The sequence below is a fragment of the Solanum pennellii genome, chromosome 2 (assembly GCF_001406875.1).
Source record: "Solanum pennellii chromosome 2, SPENNV200".
Taxonomy (NCBI): Eukaryota; Viridiplantae; Streptophyta; class Magnoliopsida; order Solanales; family Solanaceae; genus Solanum; species Solanum pennellii.
In genome coordinates, this window is record NC_028638.1 from 41993165 (window position 1) to 42015795 (window position 22631).

The 22631-nt window shown below is 34.7% G+C and overlaps 4 protein-coding genes across 18 annotated transcripts in view; 3 read left to right on the forward strand and 1 right to left on the reverse strand.

Annotated features, from left to right (window-relative positions):
* Positions 1-452: 452 nt before the first annotated feature.
* On the forward strand, positions 453-7041 carry LOC107011556 (uncharacterized protein At4g19900). Of its 3 annotated transcripts, XM_015211103.2 has the most exons (5): positions 455-1954; positions 2396-2545; positions 3597-3731; positions 4222-4416; positions 6536-7041. In XM_015211103.2, exons 1-5 carry the CDS (start codon positions 576-578, stop codon positions 6720-6722), a joined length of 2046 nt encoding a protein of 681 aa, XP_015066589.1. In that variant the 5' UTR covers positions 455-575; the 3' UTR covers positions 6723-7041. The 3 variants fall into 3 exon arrangements, with proteins under 3 accessions (XP_027770397.1, XP_027770398.1, XP_015066589.1); XM_027914596.1 differs by lacking the exons at positions 4222-4416; positions 6536-7041 and adding an exon at positions 3537-3550 and having other exon boundaries at positions 453-1954; positions 3623-3739; XM_027914597.1 differs by lacking the exons at positions 3597-3731; positions 4222-4416; positions 6536-7041 and having other exon boundaries at positions 453-1954; positions 2396-3494.
* On the forward strand, positions 6739-9227 carry LOC107011557. Its single transcript, XM_015211104.2, has 2 exons — positions 6739-6790; positions 7101-9227. The coding sequence occupies exons 1-2, from the start codon at positions 6739-6741 to the stop codon at positions 8915-8917; spliced, it is 1869 nt and encodes a 622-aa protein (XP_015066590.2). The 3' UTR covers positions 8918-9227.
* A 1550-nt stretch (positions 9228-10777) lies between these two features.
* Positions 10778-14386, forward strand: LOC107009538 (cathepsin B-like protease 3). Of its 7 annotated transcripts, XR_003576505.1 has the most exons (8): positions 10778-10892; positions 10984-11061; positions 11330-11414; positions 12274-12338; positions 13029-13082; positions 13268-13345; positions 13428-13482; positions 13604-14386. XR_003576505.1 is itself a non-coding variant. In XM_027914377.1 (3 exons), exons 1-3 carry the CDS (start codon positions 12969-12971, stop codon positions 13476-13478), a joined length of 243 nt encoding a protein of 80 aa, XP_027770178.1. In that variant the 5' UTR covers positions 12361-12968; the 3' UTR covers positions 13479-14386. The 7 variants fall into 7 exon arrangements, 1 of the variants encoding a protein (XP_027770178.1); XR_001455427.2 differs by having other exon boundaries at positions 13268-13482; XR_001455428.2 differs by lacking the exon at positions 13428-13482.
* A 3195-nt stretch (positions 14387-17581) lies between these two features.
* Positions 17582-22631, reverse strand: part of LOC107010030 (probable LRR receptor-like serine/threonine-protein kinase At3g47570) — a 10733-nt gene continuing 5683 nt past the window's right edge. For 2 of the 7 annotated variants that reach the window (XM_027914255.1, XM_027914253.1), the window contains exons 4-5: positions 20186-21254; positions 17582-18823 (exon numbers count right to left, since the gene is read on the reverse strand). In XM_027914255.1, the coding sequence (XP_027770056.1) occupies positions 17719-18750 (1032 nt within the window). In that variant the 5' untranslated portion in view covers positions 18751-18823; positions 20186-21254 and the 3' untranslated portion in view covers positions 17582-17718. Of the gene's footprint in view, positions 18824-19727; positions 19808-20185; positions 21255-22631 lie in introns of all 7 variants that reach the window. The other 5 variants (XM_027914258.1, XR_003576281.1, XM_027914256.1 and 2 more) reach the window with 5 other exon arrangements.

Below are 22631 nucleotides of genomic sequence, written 5' to 3' on the forward strand. Positions count from 1 at the left end.
TTTTTTGATTGTATGACTTTGTCAACAATTACTATCTATTTCGACCATATTAGATAGTTTACCCTCATGGGAACAAAAATTAGTTGGGTACATGCCAATTTTATTTTTGATACTAAAATCACATCTTTTGTTTTTACATAGTTCAAAATTTATTTTTTATATGTCATTTGAAATTCTAAATTAAACATATTTTCATATCTTATTTTATTTTATGACTTACGAGATTTGAAAATTCAATTAAAAAAATGAATTGAAATTATAAAAAAGATGTTATTACCTCATTCATCTTTTGCTATCATAATTTTATTTTTTAGAATCAAATTATAAACATTTTGACTAACATTCTATAAAACATATTTTTATCAAAAGAAAATTAATATCATTTTAAAAAGTAATCAAATTAGCTTTCGAAATTAGAAAGTACACAATAAAATATGGAAGAAGGTAACACACAAATGATTTGTCATTTTACAGTTATAACCTTCTAACAGAATCTCAGTCACCCCAACACCCTCCTCCGCCCCAAACCTTCGGTGACATCTGAAGTCGCCACCGCCTACCGCCCGCCGTACCACATGCTTCGGAACCTCCGAACGCGGCGGCGTCCGCTTTACGGCGCGCACATTTGCGCCTTAGCGGCAGCGATTCTCCTCCTCCTCTCTGTTTCACTCCTCTACAGTCGCCTCAACTTCTTCCTCCAACCTAACAATCCCCATCCGCATCCCCTCCAATACGACACCATTTCACTGAACAACCCTCTCGTCGACGATTTAGCTGACGCTGATTACCGCTCCTCAGATGACCGCATTGACGAGCTCGACGTTGCTGACAGTAACAACAATAACGATGATGAGTTCCTCTTATCCAATGAATCCGAAGAGGACGATGAAGAAATCATCAATCAATACCCTAGGGTTTCGTCGACATATTTCTACGATCAGAGGCACGGAGTTGTACGGAGAGCGTTTAACAAACGATCAATTGAGGAATGGGAAGATTACGTTAATTTTGAATCGAGGATGAAGTTAGGATTAGGGTTTAAGAGTGATGAATCTAAGGCCGCGTTTGGATCGGATGATCTTCCAGTAGATGTGCAAATGAGGATGAAGTTGAGTGAAATTGAGAGTGTTGAAGATGCTTTGTTACTAAAAGGATCACCTTTGAGGGAAGGGTGGGGTGAGTGGTTTGAAAAGAAGAGTGATTTTTTGAGGCGTGACAGAATGTTCAAGTCAAATCTGGAGGCGTTAAATCCAAATAATAATCCCATGTTGCAGGATCCTGATGGAGCAGGGACTACTGGATTGACTAAAGGGGATAAGATTGTGTTAAAAGGGTTGATGAATGAGTTTAAGAAAGTTCCATTTCTGGTGAAAAAACCACTTTCAGTGTCTGAATTGACAAAATCTGAGTTGGTTAATGATGCTTTGGAGTTACAGAAGATGGCGGGATTGGCCAAAAATGATGTTTTCGAGTCAAAGGAGTTGAAATTCAATAGTGATTTCGTGAAAACTAATGATGAGGATGTGAATAGAGGGAAGAGAGTGAAGCGTAGAACTTTAAACGATGATGCTAGAATTGGAAAAAGAGTTGTTCATGATAGTGATGGAGATTCAGCTCCTAGGAGTAAGGAAGATATAAGGAATGGTAATATGAAAGTTGTGGAAGATGATTCCCGAGGTGAAGTTTCTGGGCTAGTCTTTGCTGATGGGAAGAGATGGGGTTACTTTCCGGGCTTGCACCCCCGGTTGTCTTTCACTAACTTTATGGACTCATTTTTCAGGAAAGCAAAATGTACTATGAGAGTTTTCATGGTCTGGAATTCTCCAGCATGGATGTTTACGGCTCGGTATCAGAGGGGACTTGAGAGTGTACTTAACCGTCACCGGGATGCTTGTGTGGTGGTTTTCTCTGAGACAATCGAACTTAATTTCTTTAGTGGTTTTGTGAAGGATGGGTAAATTACTGAATTTCTTTCTTCCATCAGTTTAGATTTGTTATCTTGTTGGCAGAGGCAGATATAGAGTAGAGGTACCCGGTGCCAAGCATATATTTATGAGTTAAAATCCACAAATATTGCAACAAACAGTAGATATGAACCGATAACTTTGAAAATACAATGAGTTCATTTGCTAAAAGTACCTGGATCTGCCTCTGCTTCTTGTTTGTTTGACTAATATTTTCATCTGAAGTTATCCATATTTGCCTCATGAAAATCATAATCAAAGTGCTTCCAATAAGTCTTAAGTTCTTACTTAAAACAACAGTTTTTTTTTTGTAAAAGAAGATAATCTCAAGTTCTCTTTGTGTATATACGCATAAATGCATGTCTATGGTGTTTTATTCTTCCAGTTGCACTTTATTAGAGATGGATTTGATGATAGATTATTTTCCGCAGCTTCAAAGTGGCTGTTGTGATGCCTAATCTTGATGAGCTCCTACTAGGCACACCAACACATGTATTTGCTTCTTTCTGGTATGAATGGAAGCAGACAAGACATTATCCTTTCCATTACAGTGAACTAGTCAGGCTGGCAGCTCTATACAAGTAAGCAATTTGGAAAATATACACTTCCCAATGTATTTAAATTGTTATGTACTCTGAAGCTAATCGAGGTGTTATCTCTACGATGATGCATTGTAGTTTTAATTTTAAATGTATTACCTTCCACCTAGTTTGGCATAACAGAGTTAAAAAAATCTGGTGTTTCCTGTATATAACATTTGACTTGAGGTAAGGCAAATTAGATAAGGAGCCCGCACTTAAGATCTCGACTATTTATTTCAATAGGTATTATTTGTATAATAGAAAAATGATTCCAATAATTTTTTCGAGATTAATCAGTTGACGGCAGAAACAGTTACCTTCTTTGATGCAATAGATTAACTTCAATTTGCTGAGTTTTTTTTGTTGTTTTGAGAATTCAATTTGCTGAAGTTTATCTCAATGTGATTGTAATATTTCTCTTTCGGTTTTTGTTTCCCATAGCTGATATTCTTAAACTTGGTCTAGTAAACCACAAGACAGGTTGTTCATGAAGTTAAGAAGTGGAATTGATGATAGTTAGAAACACTTTATAAAAAATAACGGTGAGAGGACTAGTGAAGAAGGATCTAAGTTTTTTCTGAGTCATACAAAAGATTTTGCTGTTACTATATGTCAGTGAATAACTCATTATTGTGTCTGTGGCACATGGAAAGCTTCTTTTTAAGATCACATAATTCCAGAAATTTGCTGCCTCTAGTGAGTTTTTTTTTATAGCAGAATTACATGAGTTATCCTTAGAGAAAGTAGATTGTGGTGAGGCTGCACCAACATCTCTTGGCAAAGAACCTTATGAAACTAGGATCATGAAATGTGTTACATCTCAATCTTTTCCTTGATTCTCATTAAAGAATTTATTTACCTTGTAAAAAAGATTGATTAAAGGAGCATATGAAAGCTGTGGTCTAATGTTCGTGATGAACTTTTGTCCTTTCTATTTCTGCAGGATTATTCTAACTTCAGTAATATGACGACTTAATTTCTTTTGGTGAAGTTTATAGTTGTTGCGTTGTTATAAATAAACTTTCATGTTCTCCTTTTCCTTTAATTGCAGATATGGTGGAATCTATCTTGACTCAGACATCATAGTGTTGAATTCATTGTCTTCACTTAGTAATACTGTTGCTTTTGAGGATGACCGACGTGGAAAAACTTTGAATGGTGCTGTAATGGCTTTTAGAAAGCACAGGTACTTGCAAAACAATCTTTGCCTCTTGAATAGTTCTGAAGTGCTCTGTTCTGGTTCTGGTGTGCTTGGACCTTGCAATAACCACCCTTTCTGTGGCATTTTAGTATGTCCCATGCCTAATATTTTGAGGCCCACTGAGGAAGAGACATGAATAAGGAAAATAGAGGGAATTAGGGAAGGGCTGCTTTATGTGGATAAAATTACACATTCATAAAATAAAGATTGATCGAGGTGCACACAAGCTGAGCAAGATACCACTGTTTCCAAAAATATGTTTGGGTTGTCCTTAGCAGCCTGAAAACGCTATCGAATGCAAGTTTTGAACAATAACCTCGTATTGCACCTGTTAATCTGTCAGAAATATTGCTACAGTTTATTGCGGGAGAAGGATAGGAAAACAAGTATTCCTAGCAAAAACATATAAATGTAAATTATTTTTCTCTTCTATCTGCCCTATGACCAAGATTCACTTTCTGTATGTCTTTTGCAGTCCTTTTGTAATGGAGTGTTTGAAGGAGTTTTATGCATCTTATGACGACACACAATTGAGATGGAATGGAGCTGATCTTTTGACAAGAGTTGCTAGTAACTTTTCCGTCAATGGTAATCTTTCCGGTAGAAAGAGGGAGATCAAATTTCAACCCTCGTTTGTTTTCTTCCCCATCGGTCATAACAATATTACCAGGTACCAAACTTAACATCCTTCTTAATCTTGAGGTCAAAAGTATTAAAAGGTGGTACTTAGAATTGTGAGTGCTTAAATTTTTTAGTGAAAGATTTATTATTTATTATTTTGAACACTTGATTATTGTTCATACCGTTGAATGGGGAAGTGTGTAGGCGGGTTAAGAACTCACACGTCTCGGAGATGAAAGTAGCAGAAGTGTTGAGATGGATGTGTGGGATACTAGGAGAGATAGGATCAACAATGAAGACATTTGGGACAAGGCGGGTGTGGCCTCCATGGTGGACCAGATGAGGGAAGTGAGGAAGTGAGGAAGTGATGGTTCGAGCATATGAAGAAGAGATGCACAAATGTCACGCAGAGGAGGTGTGAGAGGTTGACAATTGTGGTTTGAGGAGAGGTAGCGCTAGGCCGAAAAAGTATTAACGAGATGTGATTAGATAAAGCATGACACATTTGCAGCTTATTGAGGACATGTCCCTAGATAAAAAGGTCCAAGATTAAGGTAGAATGCTAGTAGGTAGTCGAGTATTGTCTATTTTTCCTAGACAGTATTATTAGTAATTTAGTACTACTCTCTTATTATTCTTCAATTTTATTATTGCATGTTGTTTTCTTTGCTTCAGTTATCGTATTTGTGTTGTTGAGATTATTTTTTCTCCATTATTTTCAGCATGGCTTCTTTACTATTGTATCATCTTTTCAACCTTCTTGAAATGCTTTACTTGAGCTGAGAATCTTCCGTAAACAATCTCTCAACCTACCAAGGTAGGGGTAAAGTTTGCTTACACACCACCCTCCTCAAACCTCACTTGTTGGATTACAGTAGGTATGTTATTGTAGTTGTTGATTATAGCACACATGGCTTTTAGTTCAGAATATGGCTTAAGAATCTTATCCCTATTTGAAAACTACAGTTGTATGGTTAACAGAACTTAAATATTGCAAATTTTGTCCCAGAACAGGTCACTTGTTCAAAACTTTGAAAACTCAGTCTAGTTAGAGCTTCCTGATTTTAGCAGAACCTTCAAAAAAAATGAAATTAAGGAGTGAAATTCTATCTATCCCCCTGTAAATAGAATTATCCCTCTTAGAGCCCAGCAATTTATCCCTGGATTTCATTAGCTCCCACAATATGGCTTAGAGACCATACATTTGCTTGTGGTTAACCCCCTGACTAAATTGGAGTTTCTGCAACATCTTACTTCATCAAAAATAATAAATTCATCTATTCAAGGACTTGTAATCTCTGAACTGTAAAGCCGGTTGGGAAACTAACCTTGAGTTTCAATGAAAACCTATGTTGCTCGGACTCTTCAAAAATGTCAAGGGGTGCGTGTCGGATTCGCTAAAAGTAGTGTATTTTTGGAGAATCCAACACGGGTGCGGCATCGAAAGTGAAGAGTCCGCGCAACTTAAATGAAAACTGATTCTCGGTTTTTCCGACTTGAATACCTGGTATTATAATGGTCAGCTAATAATTCAACTTGATAATGCTTGAATCAACAAGAGATCTCCTTCTAGTAGAAAAGATGTTGGAAAAGATAAAGGTAAAAATTTGGAAACCCTTACCCCTAACAATCTGATGAATCTGGAGAGAAACACGATTTTTCTGAAAGCAAAAAAGAATATGCAATTAGTGTTATGTACGGATGCATTTCTTCATTGCTTTTTTGGTGTAACATGGCTGATGCAACAGATTTCAGAGCCACAGATAGATTTTTTGAGCTCATTACACAACTTATATATTGATGTTGTTCTTGTAAATATTTTAAACACACCCCATGTGACTAGCTGTGAGAGTAAAATATCTTTTTAAGACAAAAAACAGAATGGTCAGCTAATTCCCATCCAATCTTATTTGAAATCTTTGAACTCTCAAAAGGCGACCTTCTATATTTTGGGCTTCATTAGAGGTCATCTTTTTCACATGGTATTTAAGTGGACCACTGGCTCTTTTAAATGTCCTCTTTTAAAAAGTTTTTGAGTCCTTGGTCCGTCTAAATATCTCATTCAGGGAGCTTTGGCAGAATCTGAACATGTCATGGTTTCTGTGATCTGTCATCATCATATCTGCTGGTTAAAGTTACATAATCTGCTTATCTCTTTCTTTTGACAGATACTTCTCGGCACCAGCAATGGAAACTGAGAAAGCTAAACAAGATACGCTGTTCAAAACTATCCTCAAAGAAGCTGTCACATTTCACTTTTGGAATGGCTTAACTTCAGCTATGGTTCCAGAGGCCGGCAGCCTTGCACACCGGCTCATTAATTACAATTGCCTACGTTGCTCTGACACATTGTGAAACACCATTAAAGCAGATGGATGACCTTTTAAAGCATTTTTGTTTTCATGCCATTAGATATTCCGGTGGTGCTTCATCCATGAATAATATATAAATTTTTGTTGTACAAAATATGAATCTCCAGTTGGTTGGCTTTCTGGACCTTGTCTATATTAGTTGTTGTAGATTCCCTCGAGGGACGAATTAAGAGGTCCTGCTTTTTGTAGCTGAGTTCTTACTGTATATTTCCCCTTGTGAGTTTTGTAGAACTATTTGTAGTCATTGGCAACAGGACAATGATATATTTAAATGATGTTCTTGTATGATTGTTTTTATGTAACCCACGATGGTGTTTGCTGCGTCCAGTGATGATTAAAGTGGCCTTGAACGTCGATTGAGCGCTAACTTCAAATGAGTCAGACAATGCTAGAACTAGACTTGGTGCTCATTATGCTGTTTTTTCAAGGAACAATCATGTGGATAGAGCACATAGCATGGATAATTCTCATGAGCCTTCCCTTTCTAGGAAGAATAGAAGTGATCCCTTTTGGAATGTTGGAACTGCAAGTGATAATTGGCCGAAGACCTTGGATGACAAAAAGAGCCATTTGGACCCTGATTTTAGCTTTGCGAACTCACCCTACAAGAAAAAAGGAATGCGTAAAGATGTAGGTAGACAAATGGCTGAAGTTGGTAGTTATCCAATGAATGATTTTGAAGTTGGTACAGAGAACTTCAAGAGGCCTCTCTCCGGGGCTGATTGCACTGTGTACTCTCCAATGAAGAAAAGAACCCCAGGGTACTCCACCAAATTTCTTGCTGGAACAGAATTTCCTCAGTCAACAGAGGGACAAAATCTTGGTCAGTCTTGCTCTAAATTCCATGATGCAACAATTACAAGAGTCATGCCATATAAGGATGAGCTACCAAATTCTTGTTATGGACATACCGAGACATACGAAGTTGAACAGGGTTCAATCTTTGTGCGAGGGCCACCTTCTTCCAATGTGTATAGAGAGAATAACTTTGCATCATCTAAAGGTATATCTTCTCCATATTCCCATCCTGAGTTTACAAAGAGGGGCCTGGAATCAGCTTCTGAAGGTGGAAAAATGGTTCTGCTTTCGCAAGATGGGTTCAGCAATCCTCTTATAAATGTTGGAATTTCTGAGTCGGTGGAACCAAATAGGTCTGGTTCTTTTGGTTATAGAACTGCTTTCATTTCAAGGGCATCTATTGTTCCACAGTTAACTAGGGATGATATTAATGAGGGTGAAACTTGGAGATTTTCATCTCAAGCTGCCCTTGGTTCAATTGCTAGAAATTCCTTTTCTGGTAATTATCAATGTGCGGATGAGCAGATAGCTGATGGGCATGTTATATGGCAAGGGAGTGATGCAACTCATGTTGGAAGAAGATCTCGCTCTCCTAACACTAGTTGGTTGCTCCAAGGAAATGTTTTGACAAATCTTGACTATGCCAACAGACCTGGAGCTGATGTCGTTAATGATGAATACGAGAACAACAGATTGACGAAAATTGTTCATTCTGATTCCAGAAATTCCAGAAGAAGTGTTTTTAGTCGCTTATCTTTGGCTCCTAAAGTACATAAGCCAAGAGAACAAGAATTTGATTATAGTATGAGCTTCGATGAACATTATATGGATACAACAGTTGATGAAATCATGGACTTGTTATACGAGGGTCAGAAAATTGTACCACAAAAGCCATTGAACCGTAAACCATTTATCAGAAAAGTTGGTTCTGGTGAAACTTATATGTCAGGAAAACATGCTTCAGTTGTCAAGAATGATGCAGAGCAGACTGCTGATTCAATGATGAGAGTTCTCAAAGAAAGTGCAAATGAAGTTCTTGAAGAAACCATGAACCATATTCTGGCAGAGACCAGAATGGTGGATTTCAAGCGCAGGAGGGAGAAGAATCGAACTTCAGAACAGAGTACTGTTAAATTAAACAAAGAAGAAGAGAGAAATGCTAATGAATACAGAGTCCTTCAGAATGCACAAGGAAACAGTTCTCAAACTGCAGTGGCTAAGGATTCAGCTGATAAGCCATTCAAGCGTAGGAAGCTTGTGCGTTCAGTATTTGATGAGAAGAATTGTAGGAGTGATTTGAATCACCAACTTCCTTGTCAGACACTTGACACGGCTAAAACAGGTAACTCAGATTCGATCGAGGTTCAGCCCGCTCTCTAATAATTAAACTATCTAGGTGAACAACAAACTCCATAGTCATCAAGTTCTCCAACATGCTTACTCAAGAGGCGGTTTGCATACACCGAAGCTTTGTATATGATGATGACGAGGCTGAACGTAGGCAGCGCCATGATTGTATACTAAAATCATGTAATATACGACTGTTTTCAGATCTTATGTCGATCTGCAACTCAAGTTTTGTGGAAGTTGGATTTTGTTATGCAAATGAACAAATTCACCCCTTGTGTAAAATTTGATATTTGCTTACTTCATTTTGCTCCGCATTATAACATTTTCTTATTTTCGATGATCTTGTCTTTTATCATATTAAATCCATTTTCGTCCAAAGGTGTTCACTCCTATATTTTAAGTTATACTGTTAATTTTTTTTCATTCATTCTTAATCATATATTATATTTTGGATGTGAGCTTTGAGTTTGCTTTTGTTAAGAAAAGTTTGGTTCAAAGGAGGTACCTTCCAGCTATCTTGTTGCTCTGCCTTGTGCCCTCCTATGCAGATAAGGTGATAACTTTGGGCATGGTGTGCTCTCACAGTGTGACGGGCGATGTGTAAACCATATGATATTCACCTTCATATCGATAAGTTGTAGCCTGGAATTCAAATGGAGCAGAGGTTAGCTCACCCTCGCGGAATCACAACTCAGTTGAGTTAAGGTGATGACTTGAGGCATGATGAGTTCTCATTGCGTGTATGAGGCAATTTAGTTGAGTTAAGGTGATGACTTGGGGCATGATGACATTGCGTGTATGAGGGTTGAGAACGAATTTTTTTTCATCATATGACTTGTCGATAATTATTATTTATTTCGTTTTCATACCATATATCATAGGTTATTAAGAATAGTTCACCCTTGTGGAATCAAAACTTAATTGGGTATTGTTGGTCCTAATCAAATTTAACATGAATAAAGATTCGATTTTTTTTTTATTGTATGACTTTATCAACAATTACTATCTATTTCGACTTCATATTAGATAGTTTACCCTCACGGGAACAGAAATTAGTTGGGTACATGCCAATTTTATTTTTGATACTAAAATCACATCTTTTGTTTTTACATAGCTCAAAATTTATTTTTTATATGTCATTTGAAATTCTAAATTAAACATATTTCCATATCTTATTTTATTTTATGACTCACAAGATTTGAAAATTCAATTAAAAAAATGAATTGAAATTATAAAAAAAAATGTTATTATCATCGTTCACTTTTTGCTATCACAATTTCATTTTTTAAAGTGAAACTATAAATATTTTAATTTACATTATATGAAACATATTTTTATCAAAATAAAATTAATATCACTTTAAAAAAAAGTAATCAAATTAATTTTCGAAATTCGAACGTACACAATAAAATATGGAAGAAGGGCAAACACAAATCGATTTGTCATTTTACAGTTATAACCTTTCTAACAGAATCTCAGTCACCCCAACACCCTCCTCCGCCCCAAACCTTTGGTGACATCTGAAGTCGCCATCGCCTACCGCCCGCCGTACCACATGCTTCGGAACCTCCGAACGCGGCGGTTAATTTCGTTAGTTTTTTTAAAAATATTTCGTAACTGGAAAAAAATGTTTAGAAAAATTATTTAAATTTATTGATTATTATTACCACTTTCCAAAATGTAGATTAATCATCAAGTGTTTTTAATTGAAACACTTTGAAATAATTGTATAATTTTAAAGTAATTTTAAAATAATGTTGTCCTTTTTAAAAATAAACGTCATATTTTTTTTTTGTTTCAATCAAATATCTTATTAAATTAGAATTAGTTAGAATATATTTACAAAAAAAATAATAACAGCTCTTATTATTAATCCTTTTCAATGTAAATTTAAATTCCAATTTGAGAAAGCACACTATAAATACAATCAGTTCCACCCATAACGGCTCCTCGACCGCTCTTCTCTTCTCTTCTCTTCTCATAGATACAACGGCTCTTGTTAAAGGTCTTTCTCTCTTCTTCTGCATAAGTTTGAATTCCATTTTCAATTTGGATTTTAAAAGAAATCAAGTTTTTTTTGGGTGTGTATGCTGCAGACAATGGTGAAGATCATGGTGGCGAGGACAAAACAAGAAGGAGCTGGTTGTCAGGCAAATGATGAGAGACAGACATTGGTATGCTTCTTGAATCCCACTGCTCGATCGTATTCAGCTACTTTTTCCTATGGCTTAGGGTTTGGGGGCTTAGTTGATTGATTGATCAACTGAACCTCAAAATCAACTCGTAGAAATGTGTAATTGGGATCATTTATCTTCAATTATTAGTCCATCTATTTCAAGTTTGAAAAAATTTCTTGAAAATTCATTCACTAAAGTTTCAATTCAAACCCTTGTCTGCTTCTAACGTATATATTACTTCACATTTGAAAATCGAAATTGAAAGCTGGAGCGGCCAAGAAACGACGGGAATTTTCTAATGTATCGAATCATCAACTGTCTCTGCGGATCTCTTATTCTTCCAACCTTGTGTGAGTGTTTCCCTGTTTTTGGTCTCAACTTTTTTATGTGTATTTCTTTTTTACTGTAGGAAAGTATTTATCATATTTTTTTGTGTGTATTTTTCTTATTACTGGTTCAATGATTCATTTTCTGTATGTTGGAATCATCTTCTGTATGCCTATGGGGTTTCTATAAATTTGTGCCAGTGAAATGTCGGTCNTTACGGGATTTCAATTTTTTGGCCAAGATTGTGATATTTGGAAGTTGAATCTTTTCTAAAATTTATGTCTGAGTTAAGTATTCTTTAATGGTTAAAAAGTATTATGAATCTTGCCACTTTGCATTTTGAACATTTGAAGAAAGTTCTAATGTTTATGTTGAAGAAAAGTTTTCACACTAAGGTTTCTATTACTTTATAAGATGATTTTCACTGAGAGTAGATTGAAAAAAAATAAATTGTTTTTTGTATCTGAAGTTGTGACTAACTACTAGGAATCATTTTTGGCTTTGGTACCATGTACATCCAAGATTGTAAGTATTAAGTAATACAGTTCCAGCATCCTCCGCTGTCAGACCAAGCACTAAACCTGTTTCTATTCAAACTGTTCTTCATTTTAATTCATTGATCCCTTTTACCTAGCATGATCAGTTGGCTCATCCATGATTAGAACTAAAAACATCATTTTTTAGAGTTTGATTGCTCAACATGGATTATAATCCTTCAAAATTTCCCTGTTTGGTCATTTAAAATATGTTTGGAGTCTTCTGCTCTAATTGTTCCTTTTCTCATCTCCTTTATCCTTGATTAATTTGTGAAACTTGAGCATCACTTCTGTCATGTTAGTACAGTATAGTGATTTATACTCAAAACCATGTATGTACATGCAGAGAAGATCAAGATTGATGGGATAAAACAAGACCCTTGGTTAATCCTTTTCCCTTCATTGTGAAAGGTTAGAAAAACATCTAACTTTTTGTTAAACTATATAAATTGAATTGTTTAAGTGCATTCTAACTTTGTTTTTTTTTAGGTCGGGGGGGCGGCCTCGGGGCACGACGGTGCCTCGAGGCTGCTGGTGGGAGGGCGGAGGGCGGCCTCTACTTTTTTCTTTCAAAGATTTCCTTTTTATAACAATTTGGTGACTCCTTAGTTATTTTTTTTCTAAAATTTGTAAATTTGGCAAGACTTAGGGCAGGCACAATGATTTAAGACTTAGTTAGCACAGTCGTTTGCTAAACGAAGAAAATGAAAACATTTGTTTTTATATTTTCAACTAACTCCTTAATATTAATGTACCAAAATCAATTATTGTCTGTTTTTGGCTGTTTTAACTTATGACTATACACTTGCAGTTCTACATTTTGCAACAATGGTTGTGTGTGTTTCACGGGTAGAAGAAAGAAAAAAGTATGTAGGTCAAATGAATGAGAAAATTACATGGTCTTAATCTCTTTCATATTCTCAATGTTGCTTTCGACATTACAATTTAAGAGCATTTATAAGGTTGACAGTCTAGTCTGAATTATATGGATGTTTTAGGTCCAATTAGCAAAAGCTTAGTCTTGGTTTGTTAAAGTACCATATGATGAAGCCTATACCTGTAGTATTGTTGAATACAATTTCTTTTGTGAACGGCAAGCAGGTTGTTGCAGAAAATCCAATATCCCAAGCTAAAGCGGAATCTGAAATCCTTCAGGTATGCCTGAAGATATTACTGTCACTGTACTCTGATCAAACTAAAAGGTCACTGGTTTAGTGCTGTAGTAGTTTCTATAGAGTGGTGCTAATGCTTTCCATCTTTTGATGTCATGCACTGGTACTGTTTTGTGATTAGTTGATTTGTCTTGGTTCTAATTCAATCATTTGACCGTTTGTATTCAGGGACATTGTGGTTCTTGTTGGGCTTGTTGTGGTGCTGCTGAGTCGTTGTCTGATTGTTTCTGTATTCATTTTGGCTGGGTAAATTCATTCCTTCATGCAAAAACTTGCAAGTTTATTCTAGTTATGGTAGCTAGTGATTCAATTTTTATGTGTGAGGTAGAATATCTCTGTGTCAGCAAATGATATCGTAGCATGCTGTGGTGGTCACTGAAGAGGTCATACTGTTTTGTTTTATACACTTCTTGTACTTCTGAGAAAATACATCTTTTTAGGATTTTTATATCCATCTTGAAAAAGATAATTATTATGCTCAACTAATAAATTTTTTCCTGTCAGTGTGACCCTTTAGTTTGATAATAAGGGATATTTCCACCTTGGATATCGCATTCCGCAGTTCAAGAGGAAGTGTGTTAAAAAGAATCTACTCTGGAGTAAGTCCGAGCATTTTTACGTCATTGCGTTCCTGATCAACTTTGATCCGTACAGCATCACGACAAAAGTTTACACGAATGGAGTAGTTGAGGTTTCTTTTACTGTTTACGAAATAAGAATGATTGAGGAAGAGAGTAAAGTTCTGAATCCCAAGCAACAATTTCAGTCGAATGATCTGCTTTAATGCAGCTAGATGTCATTGTTTAAATGCACTAATTTCTCAGTCTGGAAATATTTGAGCCGTTTGTGCATGAATGTATTGCTTGCCTTGAGATGTTCTTCTCAAACATAAAATCAGAAGAGGAACAAACGAGTGTGGCAAGAAGAAGTGCTTCAGCCAAAAACCTGAACGTGGAACTTGATGTCTGTGATATGTGATTGCTGATTCTTCAAGTAAACACTAATTAGGATTCAAGTTTCTGAAGATTTGGGGAATAATAACATTTTAAAGCTTCATATGCTCCCCCTCCTAAGTTATCCGCAATCTTAATAAGTACTCTGTCAATCTTGACAAAGTTAAAACATTAGTATCATATATCGTATACTACTTCTCCATTTCTGTAGTTTAAAGGTTTTTTTTTTCATTTTCATAGCTGCAAAAGCGGAACATCTAAACAGTGAAGAAGAAGATGTATTGAAAGTGTTACTACTCCTCACTCCAATTCAATAAGAGTTCTTCCCTATTTATCTTTGATAGTGTATGGGCCCTTACATCCCTTAACTTTTTGTTTTTGTGTGGAGCTATGTTGGCTGCAATAATTGAACTTTATTTCTGTTGAACGCTGCATGTCCACCTGATGAAAGTCGCAACTTTTCATAAAAGTCACAACTCTTGATGAAAGTCACAACTCTTAAGTAAAATCACATTTGTCATTCGAAGGCCAAACTTGAAGTCCGAAGTTGGGAGCCTGCAGATAAAACAATGGATGGAAACCTACTAATATCCCATCCAAGAATTTGACAAATGACCTGACCATAAAATTTTTCATTGTGGTCTTGCTTATATATGTTGAGACACTTGTCATTTTAATTATGTAGATTGATGAAATTTTAAAATTAACATATCTAATGGGATCGATGACCGAAATTTCTATAGATATTATACACTAAAATAGAAAAATAATTAATAATCACCTAATATATAGGATTTGACTTGATTTAACAAAAACTAACTCTAAACTGAAGGATCAAACATAAAAGGATAAATATTTATTTATAGAAGCCACTTTATTTTGGTAATTCAATATTTTTTGTTCCAAAGACATATATACAGCATGACCTATATCAACCATTTTTATAACAGAGATGTCACTTCCAATCATGAAGAGCACTGATACACATTGTATTTTGAGGCAACAAAACATTGATCTAAATTGAAAAATAAAGAACAAGGCCTTATTTATGTACTAGGCCTTTAAAATAAAATACACACATAGAAATCTCTCTCAAATTAGTGAAAAGGACCCAAAGGCCAGTTGGTTGTGTTATTGAAGTGACTGTCTTGTGTGTTCCAACCCTGCATATGTTCATTGGAATTTTGTGGTCTCTTGAAGATCGACTCTGAATTGTTTTGACCAACCCTGAAAAATATCATTAACAAGATGAGACGAGTTATATATATTGAGCATTACTAATTAATATATTAATGAAATTAACATGCCTATATGATGATCCTTGATTGTTTTGATCAATTTCTTTCCCAAATGGTTGGTATCTTGCACTTGCCCTATTAGGTGACCTTCTTATAGGACCTACATTGCTACTGCTAGTTCCATTTTCTTGACCAACCATCAACTTGGACTTGATCAAATGACTTTTTAGTTTCTCCAGAGTTGGAATATGTGACATGTCATTTGTCTTATTCTTTTCTTGCTCTTTACAAGAATCAGTTGAAGTTCTCATAGGATGATTAGTCGTGAACTTTGATTTCAAGGACGACTCTCTTTCCAATCTCTCCAAAATTGGGATTTTTGGTAGAGGTTGTTGGAGGATCATGTCATTTGTAGTTTGATCACCTTGTTTCTCCATAACAATAGGTATAGGGATAAAATTTTTAGGATTTTCTTCATTTTTCAATCCCATGGAATATATGTACGATAATGAATAGTCATCATCGTCATCAAGGGTAATAGGATAAGTTATTCTCGAAGAATTATAATCCATTGACGAATGACTAGAGATGTTGGTGGTATTCGTAGGAACAACATTAGGTAATTCTGAGGTGTTCGCATGATGCTGTTGAGGCATATCAAGTATTTTTGACAACTCTACTTCTTCGCCATAATCAAATTCATTGGCCCATGGTATAGTAGAGGAATAAAAGATTATCAGTATCCATGTAACTCTTTGGAGCTTTATCCATGTTTATCAGTGTATATAAAAATAAAATCCTGTGTAAACAAGTTCATTAATCACAAGATCATAATTAATGATGTATAAACACAAACATATAGAATTAGTAAACTATCTATGAACAGAAAAGGAACTCATCACTTTTTATTCTGAAGGAGAAAGGGATGATTGTAGTTCTTAATTTTCTATGGAAAGACATATATAAATTTTTCCATTGTTGTCTTACTTATATAGTGAACCACTTGTCATTTTAATTTATGTACATTCCATATTTGGATGATTTTTTTTATAGATATTATACACTAAAATAGGAAAAATAACTAATATAATTACTTAGTAGGACTTGACTGGATATGATAAAACTCCAACGGACACCTCTCTGTATTTCAAAATTATGCGGAGTAACTTTTTTTCTAAATAAGTGAGAATTCTATATGATTTTCTGTAGATATTAAACACCAAAATCACATAGTAGGATTTGACTGGATATGACAAAAATCCAATCCGTACATATGTATTTCAAAATTATGTCGTGTAACTTATTTTCTCAAATAAGTGATGATACTAAAATTTGAGTATTTTTTAAATATTATTTGAAATTTATAGAGATTTGGAAAAATTCTGAATGCTATATTAAATTTATTATTTAAAATTTTATATAGATCGTGATGGAAATATCGATGTAACAAAGAAAAATTATGTGCTTGAAAAAGATTACGGCGTAAATGTGATTTTTCATGTCATGTGTATTGCCAAGTTGATATGTTAATAACGTCATATTTAACTTAATTCTGTAATAAATGGATGTCAACGAGAAACATTTGTTTTAACTTTTCACACTCAGTAAAACAACGGGAATCTAAGTAGCTTAGTTGGCTGAGTCACCTCTAACTTTCACTTTAATTTTTCACACTTAGTAAAACACAACAGTCTAATTCTACCTAGTGGAGACTATTGACAAACTGGAGTCAGATCTTTTTTTGAGTGTTGAAAGAGCATCTTCCATTGCAACAGGTGTCACTACAGTAATTTTTATGATAGATGACAAACACTGCTTTGTTTTGATCTGCTACGCACAAAAGTAGTGAGTTTCTATTTCTCCAGATGGTCACATAAAGTCACAGAAATTCCCAACTGATGCATGAAAAATAATTTGCAAGATAATCCATTAAGGCCCAAATTTTCAGTAAGTATAGGCAGGAAGAAAATGTAGAAGTAAAACAAAGTCAAGATAATCCTAACGTATGTACTCTTTTATAATTTCAACAACGTATCCAGTAGTCCCGTAGAGTGGGGTCTGAGGATGATAAAGTGTACAGAGACCTTACCTCTACCTAAATATTGGCACTCTAAACCAAAAAACACTCTTGGTTAATCTCGTACATTCTTGAGTAGAAAGCCCCATTTTCGAAAGTGGAATTATGAAAAAGAGATAAAGCACATAATAAATAATAAATACAAAAATGATTAAAGTTACTTTACCTGCACATTACATACATTTAGGTCATAATCTATCAATCAGATTGTCTATTTACCTTGAAAGATGATTTAACTTCATTATTAAAAGTTACTGGTCTTAATTGTAAATTCGAGAAGTGACAAAACTGAATTTATCTTAAATAGCAGAATTGACCTAGGTAATCAAGCATCAATCATATGCGGATGGTCTAGTTCCATCTATTGACAAACTGGAGCCTGATCTTTTCAAGTGTTGATAGAGAATCTTCCATACCAATTCTTGCATCAGGTGTCGCTAAAGTACAGCTCAAAGCTAACTCTATGATAGACAACAGACACTCTATCTTTGCGTCAATTCGTTCATCCCCTAGCTGTACCAAATTAGCATCCACCACCTTCTGAATCTCATTTGGAAAAGAATCACTAACCCAACGTCGTATGCTCAAGTCTCCAGTGAATCTTTCATCACCTGGTCTGATTCTTGTAAACGTCTCCATCATCAGGATGCCGAAACTATAAACATCACAGCTCGTGGATACTATTCCATCTTGTCCATACTCTACAATCATGGTAACTTTTCCTAAGCAAGGTGGCACGCGACCAGAAAATTGATTACCTGACAAGTATAATGCTCCAAGTTTCTTTAAATTGCAGATAACATCTGGTATGATTCCTTCTATCTTGTTGCTCTCTAGGTAAAATTCTTGAAGGTTCAGCATGCCTTGGATAGTTTTTGGAATATGTCCAGTCAAATTATTTTGTGAAAAATTTATCCTTATCACCCCGGTAAGATTACCAATTTCTCGAGGAATGGAGCCTTTCAGTTTACAAGTCCATCCTTCGAAAATTTGCAGAGAATCAGAGAAATTTCCAATGGATGCAGGGAAAAAGCCTTCCAAGGGATTCTTAGCAAATCTGAGTTCTATCAGTTTCCTACAGTGTGTCAAAGATGAGAGGAAGCTCAATGCTGAATCGCTGACAAAATTGTTCATCTGCAGGTTCAAAACCTCAAGGTTTTCTAAGTTACCAAGTGATTGAGGAATTGGACCAGTGAAACTGTTGATTGAAAGATCAATCATACCGAGTCTTGAAGCATTTGAGATAGTAGCAGATATAAATCCACTCAGATTGTTGTTTGCACAAATCAATGTTTCTAGGCTGGGGATCCCACTGCCTAAATCTGCTGGTAGATTACCTGAAAACATGTTTTCGTCAAGTACGACTGCCCTCAGCGCTGACATGTTGAAAATGCTTGTGGGGATGACAGAATCTGTAGTTTCTTAAGATTACCTAGATCCACTTGTAGTATCTCTCCTGTCAAGTGGAGAAATATATATATCATATATTATTATAAGCATGAAGCTCCAAAACCCAAAGTTGAATTACCATTTTACCCCTATAATAGTTAATTATGTTTTAAATATTAGTTCATATGATAGATATTATTAAATAATACTTACTGAAATTAATAACATAATAAAGACCTAATTCAATTCTTAAAGTGGAAATTTATCATCCTTCATTCATAATTGATTTCTAGATAAAATTTTACTAGATAAAAAGATATACATGCATTGGAATAAATAATTTTAAAAATATAGCAATAATGATTTAGCCTTTTAAGTTACCTACTTTTATTATGCTCTTTAAACCATTGTCATTTTTTTTAAAAAAAAACTCATATTAAGGTGTTAGGTTAAAGATATCAAAAGGTCACTTCTTGGATCACTTAATTTGTAACGCTTTTATCTTCTATTAGCAGATTCTCCATTTTCCTATATTATGTATTCTACTTTCTCATGTAATCATGTTATCTCTATTATTTTTTATATGAGTTTTTTATGCTCAATGTTTTATTTATCTTTATTTTAACTCATTTATTTGTTGAATATTTCAACTACTAAAGAATTTTGATAATTTGACTTTTTTATGAAGATACAGTCAAGAAATGACGCTAATATTTCATAGTGATGATGTAGTAAGTGAAGCAACACACATTGAACTGTTTCAAGTGGTATCGGTTTCCAGGTAATATATCATTGTTCCTTACATGCAATTAATTGCTTCTATGTAAGTTGATGTGATCTTAATAAATTTTTTGTTTGATTTTTAAACAAAAATCATTATATAGAAGTTGAGACAGAACACTTAATTGGATTCTCGAATATAAAAAAAAGAGTCTTTTACACAAGGACAAGAAGAAAGACTTCTAACTTACTCACTGCATTCATGAAAATCAATGGAATATCCTACAAGACAAAAAGTTGATGTGATTTTTGTCCAAGTGAATCCAACTCACTAACAAAAAAATTAAAGAAAGATTAAAAAAAATGACCATGAAGAGAATAAAAATGAAGATGAAGAGATTCAATGGTGTCTTATACGTTGATGAACCATTGTAACTTTTTTCTTTAAATTTACGAGGAAATAAATTATTGACGAAATTTGTGAAATGTACATATATACCTTTGGGTCGGTAACAAATGTGATAATAGCTAATTCTTGATATATACATATATATATATATATATAAAATTTATTTTTTGCAATACAAACTTTGTATGAAGAATTTTAGGATAAACGTGCAACGCACGTTCTCGGAAACTAGTATATATATATATATGAGTACTAAATTGAAAAAATTAAAATTTCTTGCTAGGAGATGTAATATACTACCTTTGAAGTGCAGCAACCCAAGGTATAAATAATCCTGCAAGATTTGTTATGTTGCCTAACTCCCTCGGTATAGTTCCAGTGAACTTGTTTTCAGACAATGACAAGAATTTGAGCTTTTTGCATTTTTCAAAGTTTGGTGGAATGATGCCACCTAGGATGTTTTCTGAGAGGTAAAGCCCTTCCAAGTTTGGAAGATGGTCACATATAGTTGTTGGAAGCTCACCTGTAAGAGTATTGCTGGAAAGAGCAATGATTCGCAGTCTTATAAATTGATGGTGGTATAGAACCAGTAAGATGGTTACTTTCCAGGTTTAAAGCAGTCATGTAATGAAGATTACCAAGTTCTCGAGGGATCTCTCCTTCGAGGAAATTTCCCGCTATTCTTAACACTTCCAGCTTTGTTAGACTGGAAAGGGAAGATGGGATTTTTCCTGAAAATTGATTGCTCCACAGGTGCAAAATGCGAAGGTCTACTAGCAAATGAGCCAACTCTTGGGGCAAATTCCCATGAAATCTGTTTTTACCAATATTGAGAGAGAAACAAGAAATGAGAGGTTTCCAAGGTGTGGAAGAATGGTACCATGAAGTTGCATACTAGAAATGTCTAAAGCTGTGACTCGATGGTGTCGGGAGGTGCAAGTGATTCCAATCCAGGAGCAAACAGGGGTGGAAGAAGACCAGTTGGTTGCTAAGATGTTGTTAGGACTAAAAGAAATGTGAGATTTTAACATTAGAGAGTGATATATCAAGCAGAATGAAAATCAAAAGAGCAAAGAGAGGATTGCAACTTCTTCCCATAACTATAACAGATTGGTTTCGAATTAATGGATGAGGGGGGAAAATGATCTTAGATTATGTGTATATATATCTAATTCATTATTTTTAGTACTACAAGTTCATGTATTAGTGAGACTGAGTCAACAGTCCATTTCTTTGGCATCTTTGCATCAATTCGTTCATCCCCTAGCTGTACCAAATTAGCATCCACCACCTTATGAATCTCATCTGGAAAAGAATCACTAACCCAACGTCGTATGCTCAACTCTCCAGTAAATCTCTCATCACTTCCCTACAGTGGACTATGTATGTATGATACCATTCAAATATTCTGTCAGTTAAAAACTTCTTACTTTGAATTTCTCCAAGTCGTAATCTATCAGATTTTACCTTGAAAGATGATATAACTTCATATTAGAAGTTAGTAATTGTAATTCAAGTTGTTACAAAACTGAAAATTCATCTTAAATAGCAGAATTGACCTAGTGGCGATTATTGGAAAAAAAATCAAATAGGAAGGGAAAACCGAGATAAATGCCCAAGCTTTCAGCTATGATTGATCACGCATAAACTGAGAAAACGAACAAAATAGATGAAGAGGAGTGATAGCACATTTCAGCAGCTAATACACCATCTCAATTTTAATTTTACTTTATTTGAGTAATACGAGAACCAACCGAAGCAAACAGGATACGCATACTGTTTATACTACTCAAACAGAGCACCCGTATTTCACGGCGAGCTCGAAATTGTTAGCACAAAGAAATGGACATATCAATAGCGATTAAAGAAAGAAAACTGAGTCTTATTAGTCATAAAGAAGATGCATCCCTTAACTTAGTGATAAAGAAGATACATTAGCTATATATCCCCAATCATTTGGTTCATTGGACAATCTCAGCAGCATACATAAAACAGAGATGCCAACTTACTTAATACTCATTCAAAAGAGACTGAAATTGGACATGAATCCAAAACAAAGTAAAGAAAATACCAATACATAAGATCTCAAATATGCAGGCAGACAACAGTTCGTTCTTATATCTAAGAGTCGATGTTATCCTCCTTGATTCAACAGGGACAGAGCCATATTTTAGAAATAAATTCATACATAAAAAGGGAGCATTTTGAAAGCTTTCAGGAAGTTTATCTGGAAAGTTATACAAAATCTACCATGCGTTGTAATCAAACAAAAAGCCAAATGCTTCAAGAGAAAAACTTACTCTTATTAATGATGCACTAATTCTCGAGTGAATATCACGTTTATATATATATCCACTAACATCACTATTATATATTTCAATTACTTCTATTTAAACAAAAGCATATTTTGCATAAACTATTCAAGTATTATCAAACTCATCATGTAATTAATAGAAATTTTGTCAATTAAATAGCACTTAAAAGTTTAACACGAAAATAAAAAAAAATTCTTTTCATAACAATGCAAAATAATACATAATTACATAAAAATATGGGTTGCATACCAATCAATCCATTTTGGACAACCATACCTTAACTCCAAAATGAAAAAACAAAAACATAAAATCATAATCTAACATCAAAAAGATCTAAAGAAATATATATACAAGTCAAATCTAATAATGTTGAACTATTTAACCTCGAGCACGCGCGTGCCCCGGGGCCGTCCCCCCGCCCCCACGACCCC

Excerpts from the sequence above, each read along its gene's own strand:
- LOC107011556 (XM_015211103.2), top strand. The coding sequence starts at position 576 with ATGCTTCGGAACCTCCGAACGCGGCGGCGTCCGCTTTACGGCGCGCAC. Across the intron at positions 2,546-3,596 it reads AGGCTGGCAGCTCTATACAA|ATATGGTGGAATCTATCTTG; the intron begins GTAAGCAATTTG and ends CTTTAATTGCAG. Across the intron at positions 3,732-4,221 it reads ATGGCTTTTAGAAAGCACAG|TCCTTTTGTAATGGAGTGTT; the intron begins GTACTTGCAAAA and ends TGTCTTTTGCAG.
- LOC107011557 (XM_015211104.2), top strand. The coding sequence starts at position 6,739 with ATGGATGACCTTTTAAAGCATTTTTGTTTTCATGCCATTAGATATTCC. Across the intron at positions 6,791-7,100 it reads TGCCATTAGATATTCCGGTG|CGCTAACTTCAAATGAGTCA; the intron begins GTGCTTCATCCA and ends ACGTCGATTGAG.
- LOC107009538 (XM_027914377.1), top strand. The coding sequence starts at position 12,969 with ATGATGAAGCCTATACCTGTAGTATTGTTGAATACAATTTCTTTTGTG. Across the intron at positions 13,083-13,267 it reads CGGAATCTGAAATCCTTCAG|GGACATTGTGGTTCTTGTTG; the intron begins GTATGCCTGAAG and ends GTTTGTATTCAG. Across the intron at positions 13,346-13,427 it reads TCTGTATTCATTTTGGCTGG|AATATCTCTGTGTCAGCAAA; the intron begins GTAAATTCATTC and ends TGTGTGAGGTAG.